This window comes from Delphinapterus leucas, chromosome 9 (assembly GCF_059928025.1).
Source record: "Delphinapterus leucas isolate spDelLeu-1000000601 "Yukka" chromosome 9, BTC_Dleu_Yukka2, whole genome shotgun sequence".
Taxonomy (NCBI): domain Eukaryota; kingdom Metazoa; phylum Chordata; class Mammalia; order Artiodactyla; family Monodontidae; genus Delphinapterus; species Delphinapterus leucas.
The window spans coordinates 10,820,868-10,836,643 of record NC_143137.1 but is presented as its reverse complement, the minus strand read 5'-3'; the positions used below and the strand labels follow the sequence as shown (position 1 = coordinate 10,836,643).

At 40.3% G+C, this 15,776-nt stretch overlaps 1 protein-coding gene across 4 annotated transcripts in view; it reads right to left on the bottom strand.

Moving 5' to 3' along the window:
• Positions 1-15,776, bottom strand: part of TPK1 (thiamin pyrophosphokinase 1) — a 337,285-nt gene that overhangs the window by 145,474 nt on the left and 176,035 nt on the right. For all 4 annotated transcript variants that reach the window (XR_002645264.3, XM_089917262.1, XM_022578789.3 and 1 more), the window contains one exon: positions 662-808. Coding sequence is in view for 3 of the 4 variants with exons in the window: in XM_089917262.1 (XP_089773388.1) it covers positions 662-808 (147 nt within the window). In the remaining variant the exon portion in view is untranslated. The remainder of the gene's footprint in view (positions 1-661; positions 809-15,776) is intronic.

The window sequence follows — 15,776 nt, the reverse complement described above, 5'->3', positions numbered from 1 at the left end:
GTCCGGAGCCTGTGCTCCGCAACGGGAGAGACCACAACAGTGAGAGGCCCGCGTACCGCAAAAAGAAAAAAAAAAGGTTGCCAAACAATCATTTTTCAAACTGAAATACACTCATCAACCTCATAAAACATGTTTATATAATAAGAATTCTGTTCTAAGCACTACACTGATAGAAAATTTCCTTGATGTTTATCATTGGAAATGAATGACATCATGAGCGTGAAATTAACAACCAAGCAACTTATGAACAGTAAAAGCTCAAGACTAACTGCTTAACAAAATCAAATACAGTTTCCAATTATAACAACAACACTGAAAATATACAAGAATTCCATTTGTAATGTTTGCCAAGCTTTGTGCTTTCTCTGCTGAGATTTATCTCAAGTGGCACTCACATTCAGCTGCTCAAAATGCAAAAATGCTAAATTTAATTCTTAGTGTCAATTTAATTTAAAAACTTTTGTTTTTGTTTTGTTTTGTTTTTCTGAGTACAATGAGGCTTCTCCTCCACCTGTTTCCCATTTAGCCACAAGTAATCAAACACCTCAACTTCACTCACAGTTCAAATACATAAATGGGGCACATGTTTTCTCCTTGTGTACAAAAATGTTACAGGTTTTGTGGAAGCAAAGCGCTGACACTGTATTTAATCCTCACTTACCGGTTGGAGCAGGTAGATGAGAGATTCCTCTTGGATTATTATAATTGGCAAAGGAGTGATTCGAGTTGCTTGGAACAAAGTGCTCACTGACGCCATAATCTGGTCAAAACGTCCAGCAAGTCCTCCCAGGGTCACAATCATATCTACCTAAGAAAGCAAAGGAAAACCAGCAGTCACATATTTAAGGACTTTTAAAAAATAAATAAATAAAATAATTAAATAACATCAAACACTTCCATAGAGCTTTCAGTACCCTATTTTATTAGATAAGCCATGAAGAAATGGCAGACATCATTTGTGTTGTTCAGATGAAGGAATTAAGTCACAAGATTGGTGAGTGGCAGTCAGGTTTCAATAGGTTTTCCCATCTGCCTATTCACCTGGAAAACTAGCCAACTCGTCCTTTAAAACTCTGTTCCATGTCCCTTCCATGTGGAAGTCTTCCTGATTTCACAATTGGTGCCTCTCCCCTCCACTCCTCACAGCATCCCTGTGGGCACTTTGATTACCCAACAGTGAGTGAGCCCCCACTAGAACCTAGGTATCTTAAGGACCTATACTGGCTTTTCACCAAACCTAGTAAGTTGCCTAAACTCTCTGTACCTCATTTTTATGTTTACATGTAAAAACTGGATAATAATTACCAATTGAGAGGGTTGTTGGGGGGATTAAATGAGGTAACTAATTGGGTCAATAAGTGCAAAGCATTTAAAACATGTTCACAACACAGTGATTGTTTAAAAAGTGTTAGCTACTCATCTATTGTATTATTTTCAGTATATTACATTTATATTACTATTTTTATTATTGTTACATGTCATTTGGTATGTTCTTTCTTTTCATTTAACACCTTAAGCGAAGCATTTCCTATGACTACAGTATAGTTTATTTAAATGTTCCCCTGTTGTTGAAAATACATTTCCATGATATTTGTATATAAAATTACTGTGATGCTTTCCTAACATATGAGACAATGGTTAAAGAATGGCTGCAGGGCAGTGGAAGGGGGCAGAGTAACAGTCTCCTCCTGCATAAGGCAGGTGGCCGAAGGTCTTAAGGAGAATGAAAAAGAGGCACTGCCTGGTCTCTTTCCTTCTGCTGGTCAGCCTGATCTTGTGATGCATCAGCAGAGTCAAAGCTGGTATACTGATCATGAAAAAGGAAAGACAGAAGAGCTTAATTAAATTATTATAAGAAAACCTTACATACAATAAAAAGTGACAGCTATAATCACTCTACCTGGAATAAAATAGAAATTATTTACAGATAGGAAGCATTTGGCTTTTAGTTTTAGTTTAGTTTTTTTTTTTTTTTGCGGTACACGGGCCTCTCACTGTTGTGGCCTCTCCCGCCGCGGAGCACAGGCTCCGGACGCGCAGGCTCAGCGGCCATGGCTCACGGGCCCTGCCGCTCCGCGGCATGTGGGACCTTCCTGGACCGGGGCACAAACCCGTGTCCCCTGCATCGGCAGGCGGACTCTCAACCACTGCGCCACTAGGGAAGCCCCTGGCTTTTAGTTTTAAAACAGTACATTTTAAAAGCTCAGATAACATTTAGTCTGAAGAAGGCATGATTTTAGAAGAGTAACATATCACCCAAGCACCGGTATAACCTGTTCAGTCTCTAGAGGAACAGTAAGTGGCTTAAGCTCCATAAAGCCAAAGGCTGTGCTTCTCTGCTCCACAGGCTGTGGCTCTGGTCCTCTGCACAGTGCCTAACATGTACAAGACCTCAAATGTTTGATGAATGAATAAGTGAAGACACTGCAAGAAAGAACTAGTCAGCCTAAGGAAGAAAGAGATTAATTGCCATACTACAGGAATATATAAATCAGAATGGGATTCCATAAAAACATAAAAAAGTAAACTACACAGAAAAATTAAGAAATTTGGAATGAGTTTCCTATTTTTGACCTTTTCAGAGTATAGGAATTTTTATTTTGAATAAGATGCTTCAGGTCAAAGCTAGAATATTTTAAGACAAGTAAACCACACATCTAGAGGATCTAAAATTTTCTTTGGCGATCTTTCTAGAACTCTGAGCATTAGATTTGAGGCAGAGAAAGGCCATGCACTCTAGGAAGCATGTATTACTCCTAATACACAGGTGAGGACTGGGACATCTTAGTCTTCAGAGGAAACTTACAAACCTTTGTTTGGGGTTATCAAGTCCGGTAATCGCTCCTGGTTGTGTTTAGGAAACCTTATTAGTAAAGCCACTCCAGACTGGAGGGGAAAAGGCCCAGAAATTATATAGGACCTCAGAAGAACTAAAGAGAATTTGCTTTAAACTGAAGAGAAAGACACTAAAAGAAGTTATATATGAAATATAAAGTAGAGAAAGTTCTAAGGCTCTGGTAAAAAGCACATGGCACAGTCCTATCTACATAATCCTAAATTCATATCAGAACCAAGGCCTGATGATAAAATAGTTGATTCACTATGCAGATTCTGGAATCCTTTTTGTAGGTTCTCAATTTTTCATTACTATACTCCAAGCCTTGAGGGATCCCATAACCTTTAAGGCTGAAACTTAATCCACATCTTCCACACCAGGATATCATGATGAATCAGCAATATCTGTAAACCAGTCATTGAATTTTTCAGAATAAAGGAGCAGCGAGATTACTTCTCATCACTACTCATTTTCCCTACAGAAAGTGTTTATATCCAGACTGATTAAAAACATTAGAGGATCAGTGCAAGCTGCAGCGGGGGCAGGAGCCAGCCCAGGGCTATTTCTGTAGTTCTTTAGCTCTGGTTAGAAGTAGGACATCCGGGGCTTCCCTGGTGGCGCAGTGGTTGGGAGTCCGCTTGGGAGTCCCCCTGCCGATGCAGGGGACACGGGTTCGTGCCCCGGTCCGGGAAGGTCCCACATGCCGCGGAGCGGCAGGGCCCGTGAGCCATGGCCGCTGAGCCTGCGCGTCCGGAGCCTGTCCGCAATGGGAGAGGCCACAACACAGTGAGAGGCCCGCATACCGCAAAGAAAAAAAAAAGGTAGTAGGACATCTGATATTCACAGAGATAGAAGAAACAAGACAGACACCAACCCTGTATATTTACATAGGCTTTGCAAGCCTAGATTTGTGCCTTTAGGACAGCAACGCCCCTGGGAAAGAGTGTTCAATCGAAAGCAGGCTATTTACAGACTGCCAGGATACCTTTCCTACCTGGATGCAAAGCCCTGTGCATTTACTTCTTATGTTACCCCGCGTATTGTACATTTTTAAAACATGGTATTTTCTGGATGCCTCAGCATCCCCATGAACAGGCTGTAAGCGCCTGGCCAAGTTCCCCTTTGTGCCCTCCTCTGACTGACCTAGTGACATTCAAACACACCAGCGACAGCTTCTCAAGCTTTTGCTTGTGTCCACACCAGACCCCCCAAAAGGCACTTGCTCACGGGTCCTCGTTCTCTCTGCTGGCTCCCCACCTGCCTGGTTAAGCTCACACCCTGTGCCCTCCTCCTACGAGGCCCCTGCATGGCCCACTGCACGTCTTCCTCTCTAGGATCTGTGAGCATTACAGCCCTTTAATTCCACACGCCTCTCCTTGGTGCCAACTCCGCATCTGCATGTGTCTGCACCAGGTTGATCAACAAAACCCACCAATTACTCCTTACAGCACACCCAGTTACACTTTGTTACAACTGCTGATGTACTTGTATATCTCTCCATCTAGAGGAGGCCTATGAATCACAGATGCCAGCCGCAGCGTGTGCGACAAGGCAGACAGCAAGCATTTACGGAGCTTCCCCAAAGCATAGAAAATCAGGGAAAATTGAATAAATAACCAGAGAGGCAAGAAGCTGATTATTAGGCTGAGTTAATGTCATCTAAATCCTACAAAACAGTACTTCCCTACTTGGCAAGGATTCTAACAGTTAGTAGCTTTTGAAAAGAATAACTTATTTCACATGTGTTACCCCGGGTAGTATTTATCGATCATTTACCATGTGTTAGCTACTATTCTGAACACTTAGGATAGATCAGTAAACAAGACAAAAACTCCTGCCTTCATGGAATTGATATTCAAATGGAGGACAATGTATGTATAACTGAATCACTTTGCTGTACACCTGAAACTACATTGTTAATCAACTATACTCCAATATAAAATAAAAATTAAGTTAATTTAAAAAACAGATGGAGGACAACACGCAATTGATAAAAACAGAAAATAAGTATATTAGTTGGGATGTGAAAAGATGGCGAGTCCTACAGGGGAATAAGAGAGTAGGAAAAGAGAGACGAAAAATGCTAGGCTGGGAAGAGCTTCCACTTCAAACAAGATAGCCAGGGCAGGCTCCATCAGAAAGGTAAGAGAGGAGCAGCAAAGACCTGAAGGAGATGAAGGAGCCAGTCAGGTACAGACACCTGGAGCCAGACCCATCACAAAACAGACTGTAGTAAGGCCCTGAAGCAGTGACATGGTCCCAGGCATTTTCAAAGCATGTCAGGAGGCTAGTCATGAGAACTGAATGAGAAATTAGTAGGAGGAATCATTAAAATCTAAATGCTAGATCAGTATAGAGCCTTGGTAATACATTGTAAAGTCCTGACTTTTATTAGCATTAAGTGGAAAGCCATTTTGAGCAGAGGGGTCACACGATGTACGTATTTTTAAAAGTCACCATGCGGGGTGTCTGGAGAACAAACCGTGTGGAGGCAAAGAAGAAAACCAGGAGATCGTTAAGAGATCAGCACAGTAATACAGACGAGAGACAACTTTGCTAGCCCCATCACTTCATCAAAAACTATCACCAGTGACATCCTATTGCAAAACCCAATGGTCAGTTCTCAGTTCTGACATTATTTGATCCATCAGCAACATCTGACAAGTTTATTCTTACCTCCTCCTGGATGAAGTCTCTTCCAGGAAGATGGGCTTCCAGCAAACCATACTGCCTTGATCTCACTGGCTGTGTCTTCTCAGGAACAACTTAACATCTTTGGAGTGGTCCAGAGCAAGGTCCTTAATTCTATTCTGTCGTTACACCCCCTCCCTTGGTGTTCTCAGGCAGCCTTGTAGCTTTAAGCACTTCCTCACTGTGCATCTTCAGTCCAGACCTCTCTCCTCAATTCCAGCCTCATATATTCAATTGCTTACTTGACATCTGCATTTGGAATCCAATAGAGATCTCCAAGGTTCCATGATCTTTCCCTCAGTCACGGTCTCCCACTGTCTTCCCCACGTCAGGTGCTCCAGCCAAAACTCCCAGAGTCACTCTTGACTCCTCTCTCATGCCCCTTATTTATCCTCTCAGGAGATTCTACTGGTTCTAAGTTCAGTACGTAGCCAAAATTTCTCCCCTCCTCAGTACCTACAACCTCATCACAACCATGGCCACCAAAATCCATCAGAGGATGTGAGCCAACCTTCTGTCTCATGGGAAACACTGCAATAGCCTCCAACAGATCTCCGCTTCTGCCCTTATTTCTCCACAGTCTAGTCTCAATACAGTATCAAAAACAATCCTGTTAAAATGTAAATCAGATTATGACACTCTTCTGTTCAAAATCCTCCAATGGTTTTCTAATGATTTTTCTTAATAAGACAGCAAAGCCTGCAATATTGGATATCCAGGTGTCTCCCTGGTCTCACCTATTTCCTTTCTCTTCCTCCTCTCGGCTCCAATCGTAATTCCTTCCTCCTTTCTGTCTCTTGAAGACACAAGAGTCCTTCCTACTTCAAGGACTTTGCGTTTGCTGTTCTTTCTTCCTAGAATGCATTATCCTCAGATATTCACATGGCTAGCTTCTTTACTTATTTCATTGACCATCTATCAAAAACTTTCCCCTCAGGCTTCCCTGGTGGCACAGTGGTTGAGAGTTTGCCTGCCGATGCAGGGGACACGGGTTCGTGCCCCGGTCCGGGAAGATCCCACATGCCGTGGAGCGGCTGGGCCCGTGAGCCATGGCCGCTGAGCCTGTGCGTCTGGAGCCTGTGCCCCGCAACGGGAGAGGCCACAGCAGTGAGAGGCCTGCGTACCGCAAAAAAAAAAAAAAAATTTTCCCCTCTTCCATGCCAACAGATCATATCCCCATTCCCTGATTTAAATTTTCTCCTTAGTACCTCTCATTATCTAACCCCATGCTAAATAGTTTCTTTCTTTAGCTTGTCTCATTATGTGTCACTCTAATTAGGCTAAAATTAAATGATGGCAGAGATTTTTCTGTCTCTAGTGTTTAGAATGCAGCATGGCACATTATTATGTACCTGTTGGTGTCTCAAATATTTGTTGAATAAATGGAGAAATAAAACAAGGGTTGAAGGATAGTAAAAGAGCATGGTCAATGGATCAGAGTACTGGTGGAGTCGAAGAATTGCTGAAGTCGGGGGCAAGTGGGTGAGTCAAATGGATAAAACAGAGATTATGGAGGGTTTACAAATCTTGGTATAGACAAGGTCTAGGTATATTCACACAATTAACTGAGGTAAAGAGGCAAACAATATAACTAGAGGGGATAAGTTTAAGGAAACAAGAGATCAGTGTACTGGAAGGTTCATTCAAGTGTGTATGGAATTTACCATGAATTAAAACAGTATTGTTGAAAAAAATTATTGGTGACCTAGATGTTAACTTCATCAAGACAAGCAGGAAAATGACCAGGATTATAACAAATGAAGACTACAGCAATTAGCAATAAGGATGACAGAATCTGATGACATGAGATTCAGAGCTTGAGTTTTTAGGGGAAAAGAAGAAACGAAGAATCAAATAGAACAGCAGTGTTCAATGGGAATACAATAGGAGACACATATCCAATTTAAAATTTTCTAGTGGCTACATTTATAAAAGTAAAACGAGGTAAAATTTTTAAAATGTATATTGTTTAATATACTATATCTAAAATATCATTTTAACATGTGACCTGTATCAAAAATATTGAGGTGTGGGGAAAACTAGATAATTATAGAAGATAATTCTATAGAATTCTATAATTCTATAGATTGTTATAATTATAATTATAGAAGAATAGATCTGAGCCCCTATCTCATACCACCCACAAAAATTAATTTGGAATGGATTAAAGACTTAAACATAAAACCTGAAACCATAAAAGTCTTAGAAAAAAGCATAGGGAAAAAGGTCCTTGACGTTGGTCTTACCAACAATTTTTTAGATATGACACCAAAAACACAAGTAAAAAACGCAAAAATAAATAAGTGGGACTGCACAGATCTAAAAACCTTCTGCAAAGCAAAAGAAACAATTAACAAAATGAAAAGGCCACCTATGGAATGGGAGAAAATATCTGCAACCATCTCTCTGATAAGAAGTTAATATCCAAAATGTAAAAGGAACTCACACAGTGGCAAAAAAACAATCCAATTAAAAAATGGGCAGAGGATGTGAATAGACATTTTTTCAGAGAAGACATACAAATGGCCAACAGGTACATGCAAAGATGTTCAGCATCACTAACCATTAGAGAAATGTAAATCAAAACCACAATGAGATATCACCTCATGCTAGTTAGAATGGCCATTATCAAAAAGACAAGATCCTACTGTATAGCACAGGGAACTATATTCAATGTCCTGTGACAAACCGTAACAGAAAAAAATATAAAAAAGAATGTATATATGTATAACTGAGTCACTTGGTTGTACAGTAGATATGACCACAGCATTGTAAATCAACTACACTTCAATAAAATAAAATTTTTAAAAAACACAAGAGATAACAGGTGCTGATAAGGATATAGAGAAAAGGGAACCCTTGTACACTGTTGCTGAGAATGGAAATTGGTGCAGCCGCTATGAAAATAGTATGGAGGTCCCTCAAAATAGTAAAAATACAACTTCTATATGACCCAGCAATCAAACTCTCTTCTGTTTCTTCTGGGTATATATATACCCAGAAGAAACAGTGTGTACACACACACGCACATGCACACACACACACAAGAAGTCACGATCATCTTCCCATGTTCACGAACATCCTCCCATGTTCATTGCAGCATTATTCACAATAGCCAAGATATGGAAACAACCACACAACCAAAGTGTCTGTCAACAGATGAATGGGTAAAGAAGATTAAAAAATATGTGAGATACATTCATATATATGTATATGCATATATATGTAACATACTCACACACATAAATATACATACACACAGTGGAATCATCTTCAGACATGAGAAAGAAGGAAATCCTGCCATTTGTGACAACATGGGTGGACCTGGAGGATGTGAGATGCTAAGTGAGATAAGTCCGACAGAGAAAGACAAACACTGTATGATCTCCCTTACGTGTGAAATTTTAAAAAGCTGAACGCAAAGAGAGGATAATGTCAGTTGTCAGCAGTTGTGGGGTGGGGAAAGTAAGGTGATACTGGTTAAAGGGTACAAACTTCCGGTTGAAAGATGAGGACGTTCCAAAGATCTAACGGACAGCATGGTGACTATACTTAACAATACTGTACTGTATATTTGAAAGTTGCTAAGAGCAGATCTTAAATGTTCTCATCACCACAACAACAAACAAAGGTAATCATGTGAGGTGATGGGCGTGTTAACGAACTTTATTATTGTAATCATTCTGCAATATATATGTGTATTAAATCAAGTTGTACACCTTAAACTTACACAGTGTTTTACATCAATTTTCTCATTAAAGCTGGAAAAAATACTGAGATATTTAACACTTTTTCCCACTTGGTCTTCAAAATCCTCAATGTACTTTACAGTAATGGCACATCTCAATTTAGGGTAGCTATACTCCAAGGGCTCAGGTGGCTGCTGGCTAGAGTTTTGGACCACACAGGTCTAGAAATGGCGAATAGTAGTGAAGACACCCACCCCTAATTCTGGGGACCATTCTAGAAAAAGCAGCAGGAGAAATGACAGAACAAAACAACAGCACTACTATGGCTGCAGAGAATTGCTGTCCTTAGAAAAAAGCCCAGTTTCTGTTGGAATTAGATGTAAAGACATGGTGAATACAGGGGATTTTTCACAAGGACGGACCACGAGTTTCAGAGGGCACTGAGATACAAAGCATACATATTCTAGGGCAAGTCTATTTATTTTAGAACACATCTACCATTCTCTAAAGAATATAAGCTACTCTCAGAGACTAACACATTTTCTATCGGTTGTGATCCATCAAAGATTCAGTGTTTGTAACTCTAAAAAGCGTTGTTACAATCCTGTTAGCTCTGCAGATAAAATATTTTAAATAATATATTTGTGCACACATAACACAAAAACATACCTATTACGCCATATTCTGTAATATAAAAATGTTAAAAATCAATTTCTAATTGATTTTTATACATGTCCTACATTCAAGTCAGGGTATTTTACATGGACCCTTTTTGTTAGCAAGGGGAAGTGGTGGAACAGAGACTACTTTTGGCTCTTCATCCGCAATCATGTGTAGCAAAAAGGAACCCTGAAACCCTGGATTAATACATTAAAGACCTGACTATAGTATGGTATATTCCCTTAAGAGCCATGGAACCACATACATGACTTCCTTGTGACTTAGGTGGCTCATGTATAAAGGTAAGGGATGGACTAAATTCCCTAACCTATTTTTCAAGATCCCTTTCACTTCTAACAGTCCATGTGAGGTTCTCTGGTTTCCACTCTAACAGGTTAAATAAAAATTGTGTCTGTTTTGTTTAGAGAATAAATGAAAAAGTTGGCTTTGCGTTATTTGCCTTAATAGAATCATGACAAGACTGGCTGAAGGATATATAACACCAAAAGGAGAAGCAATTTCATTTTTCTGTTATAGCAGTAAAAACCTTTTGATAAACAAATGACATGTTTTTCTCTGTTTGTCCTCAAGAAGACTTAGATACAGCATGCACAAAGTCTACAGCAGGGACAGTGGCTGTCAGAATATTTTAATTGCATTGACTTTCCATAAACTGAATTCTGGAGATGCATAAATGGACAATTTCTTTGTGGCTCTCCCTGACAGGGTGACCATACAATTTAATGTACAAGCTGAGACACTCTTCAAAGTAAAAGGGGGACATTATAAATAATGACACCAAGAATACATGCATAAATACATGCATAAATCAAGACACACGTTTACCCTACTCTTTGAGAATTACAAGTAACATTAACAGAGCCAAATTAACAAAATTAAACTCTAGGGTCTCAAAAAATTTAGACATTATTCTTAAGCTTCCCTTAACCTTCAAAGATCTTTACTGTACAACAGTTAGGCTTAAACAGAAGGTGAAATTCTCTGGTCCAGTTGTTTGATGCTCTAATTTAAAGATGGAAGACCCGGGCTTCCCTGGTGGCACAGTGGTTGAGAGTCCACCTGCCAATGCAGGCGACATGGGTTCGTGCCCCGGTCTGGGAAGATCCCACATGCTGCGGAGTGGCTGGGCCCGTGAGCCATGGCCGCTGAGCCTGCGCCTCCGGAGCCTGTGCTCCGCAATGGGAGAGGCCACAACAGTGAGAGGCCCGCGTACCGCAAAAAAAAAAAAAAAAAAAAGGAAGACCCAATGCAGGCTATGAAAGAAATCATGGGATCAAGATAGAGGAAAAACAATAAACTGACAACAACCCAGCAATATCAAAATATGTTTCAATAAGCCTATAAAATAATTTCAGTGATTGATGTGAAGTACAATGAAACACCAGAGAGATTAAAGACCTCAGGTTTTATGGTATCAGAATATACTGTACTGACAAACACAGAATATACGTGGCTGGATCTTGGCAGCCCGTGGAAACAATACTACAGGGATCCCATTTAAATTTCAACAAGGCCTAATGAGTCACAGTTTAATGCAAACCTGTTTGGGTGAGAAAGAAATAATGCCTCTTGCAATGGCAAGATAATGAGGCTCCCGATTTTTCTCAAATAATTTGTTCTCTATCTTCCCTGCTGCAGCCGTAATTCAGGCATCATCCTTCTCACCTGGATAACTCCACTGGCCTCCTGCCTGGCCTTCTATAACCAGGTAGTTTTCTACCTGATTATGAGAGAAAGCTTTCTACATCTCAAATCTGATCATGCCAATGTTCTGTTTCAGTACTGGCTTTCCAGAACCTACAAGATAAATAAAGTCCAATCTCCTCCTATACTGACTCCTAAGTTACATCTGCCACTCCCACCCCATTTATGTTCTAGAAATACTTTAGTTCTCAGAACACATCACAAGATTTCAAACCTCAGTGTCTGAACTATCCCCTTCCCCCACCCTCTCTTGTAAAGTATTTCCAAAGATGCCTACCTCCACCTCCGAAGAAAAAAAAAAACAAACTTGTTTGGACAGAGCATTTTCATCCAACTTTGTCAAATTGCAAATACGTTATTAAGAAACGTCATAAACACGTTTACCACAAAACTTGTTTTTCAACGTGTTGAGAGAAAAGCTTAAAAAGTAAAAAAGCAGAGGAAGGGGCATATTTATACCTGAAAAGTGAGCAATGTATACAAGCTTGTTTGCATTTGACAGAAAACTGTGAAGGTGATGAAAAGGATCTATGCTCAGACTCCTGACTGAAACCATAATCCCCCAGTAAAAGCTGTAGCATAAAAGCTCAGGCAGCTCACACCCTCACTGCTCATTAGGAGCTTATAATGTCCCTGTACCTCTCTGGAGAGCTCAGCTTGTACAGACTGCAAGAAACTCTTGCTGCCAGAGGTCCTTGACACACTGGCAGCAAGTCAGCAGCAGAGGAGGCCAGGAGAGACAGGCCTACCCCAAAAGGTAGGCCCCTCCCTACTAGTGCATTCTGTTAGCTTGTTAAGGGAAACAAATGTAAACAGTGCAAGTGTTCATGTGTGATTAGGACTTTCGGTATTGCCTACCCTTTGACATCCCAAACCTGATTTACCTTTGACCTTGAATACTCAGAACAAAACACTCCCCTGATTCTGGTTAGTTCTTTATCTTCCAGTTGCAGCTGAGTTACCACCTGCACAAAGAGAGTTCAGACTGGAGAAGGTCCACTTCCAAGGGGCTTCTCACCTGTCCTATCCTGCTTACAAGGGCATTCACTTCCAAGGCCATGAATTCTAAGAGTCAGATACCCTGTCTCATTCAGTTTGCACCTTTCAACCTATTGATACAATATGTAGCAGAGTGGCTGGTAAATATGTAACAGACATTTGTTAGCTGAATGGGAACGGTTTCCATGCTTTAACTCTGGCAAACAAGACCCATCATCACCAGGCACACAGTTTAAGTCTATTTTCTAAGGTCCTTAAAAGATGACTAAAGAGTTATCCTTCAAGGGACTTCCCTGGTGGCGCAGTGGATGAGACTGTAATCCCAACGCAGGGGACCTGGGTTTGATCCCTGGTCGGGGAACTAGATCACAAATGCATGCTGCAACTAAGAGTTCACATGCCACAACTGAGGAGCCCTGGAGCCACACTAAGGAGCCCACCTGCTGCAACTAAAACCTGGTGCAACCAAATAAATAAATAAATATTATTTTAAAAAAAGAGTTATCCTTCAAGAAGCCTGTAATTGGTTTTTTTACTATCATTAGAATTTCCATCCTTCAATTCAGCTTGCACACACCATTACACTAATTTCCTAAATTATATTATGACTTTTCATTCAAAATTCTCTAACAGATTAACATCACCTGTAAATCAAAATTCAAATTCTTTACCTAGAGATTAAAGATCCTTCCTATGTGACCCCAGCAATCTTTCTAGCACTGATGACTGCTGTGACCAGTTCTACTCCTTAGAAATCTTACCACACACAGTGAGTTTTTCTTTGCTTTTTCATATTGCTGTCTGGAATCCCCAAAAACACTTTAATTTCAGATGCCCTGGTCATGACAGAGTACAGGACAATGACTGAGTTCATTCCCAGAATGATGAAATGCTTTTTTGATTTACCCTAGGCTTTGCATTTTTTAGTTAAATATTTCAAGCCTGGTTGTAATAGCAGTGTTGTCTTTCCTCACAGGTCTGTCCTGAGTACTAATATTTCCATGATTAACTGGCCTATTGCTTCTGAAATCATATCAATGAGACCCCTGGATATGGGACATTTTTTCCATATAAACAAAAAGCAGAATGTGATATATATATATATAATATATATAATATATTATATATATATGAAAATGTGTTATTTTTCCTTCCATGTAAATACACAAAGTGATGGCAAGAGCAAATTTGCATGTATTTACATTTCTCTATATCAGAAAGTGAGTGTCAAGGAGAGTTGAATAGAATAAAACACATACTTGTGTTTTTTTTAACATGATTTTATTCTATTATCTCTGCTGAAAATTAAATTCTTTGAAGAGTCAGGAATATATTTAAGAGTAAGTAAAAGTTACATAAAATCATGGTCTGTATAAATAGCATGGGTATTATAGATCTACTGGAGGTAATTATGGTCTCCAAACCTCTCATACCACTGGGGGTCTTAAGAAATGGAAAGATGTATTATTTGTGGTTTAGAAATCCCAAAATACCTAGCACAGCATCGTCAACACAGCTGGTATTTAGTGCAAAATTAAAACTCAAAGTATGACCTATATCACATTCAGAAACCATTAGCTATTTGGAGGTAGAGTGTGAAAGGATATTACAGTTTGTGTAAATGTCGTCCATTCGAAGCTCAATGATTGCTTGGTAGATGAATGAAAAAAATTCAAATCTGCATTCCTGATCATCCTATTCAAAAAGTACCAGATATTTTTCACTCTGGCTAAAATTTCTATAACATACATGATGCCCTTCTAAAGTTGAATATTTGGAAGAGCACTAAGCACTCATTCCTCCCATTCTGTGAAAAATGGCTTATGAGGTACCAGAACCTGAAACCCACATCCTCTTTCATCCCTCATTCATCCTCTTTCATTCCCACCACTGAGCAAGTTGAAAATAGACAATTTTCAAAACCTCTGCCAACTGACTGACTTTTGGTAAGAGACGCTTTGTTCCCAGAATATGAGTACTTCTGTACTTGTGATCATTTTTTAATAGCTATTACCCTATCTTGCATCATCATGATTTGTTTTCTCCAAACGATATTTCTTGCTTTTGCTTCAGCCATAAAATAAGTCATAGCTGCATATTCTTGTCTAAAATGATAAATGAAACTCTTGGCTTCCATGTCTGGATGGATTGGATTTGGCTATTTATAGTACTTCGGGCGCATTATTTTCCCAAAGTTTAGTGGTATAAAACTCTCTTCAGTTTTTATTGACCAGTTTATAACAGGTGGCTATCAGGCTTACTGTAGTGCAATTCTTAGATTTTACAATCTGGTGCAATAATAGTTTATGTTAATTATCCCCTTTCCAACTTCTGGGAGAATAGACATTTTGATTGCAAATTTCACACTTGGTCATTAACACTATGGTTTCTGAGTATGCACTGCCCCGTTTTTTTTTTGTTTTTTTTTTTTTTGCGGTACGCGGGCCTCTCACTGTTGCGGCCTCTCCCGTTGCGGAGCACAGGCTCCGGACGCGCAGGCGCAGCGGCCATGGCTCACGGGCCCAGCCACTCCGCGGCACGCGGGATCCTCCCGGACCGGGGCACGAACCCGTGTCCCCTGCATCGGCAGGCGGACTCTCAACCACTGCGCCACCAGGGAAGCCCCTAAACAATCCGTTTTTTAAGAAGTTGAATCTATCCTGAAAAGGCAAGTCACAGCATCTATGATAGTCTGAATTATTCTCTGGTTACTCATTTATCTGTTTCCTCTTTTAGACTGGAGTCTATTTGAGGCCATGCATTTGGTCACCAAATCCTAGCATAATGTCTTAACAGACACATACGTAAAAGTTTGTTAAGCTGATCGGAAGATGATCCCCAGTAGCTTCCACAGTATACCTAAGGGGAGAAAGTCTGCCTTTGGAACACTGAAGTGAACTTATGACTTTCCTTGGGTAACACATCCCTCAGTGAGCACAAGGCACACAAGGTCCCCCGTAGCATGGGGGAAGCCGGAGCACATCTCTCCTCTTCTCTCTCCATCCAGGCACGAGGCACACAATGGTCAGCGGGGCTGTGCAATTCGCCCTGCTGAGGGATCACTAAACATATAGATCCCATTCTCACTGGTTCCCTGGGAAAAGGGGACATTGAAGACCTCCCCTAGGAAACGCAGCAACATGGGAGGAGCCCTCTGTTTAATTCAAGTGTCTGAT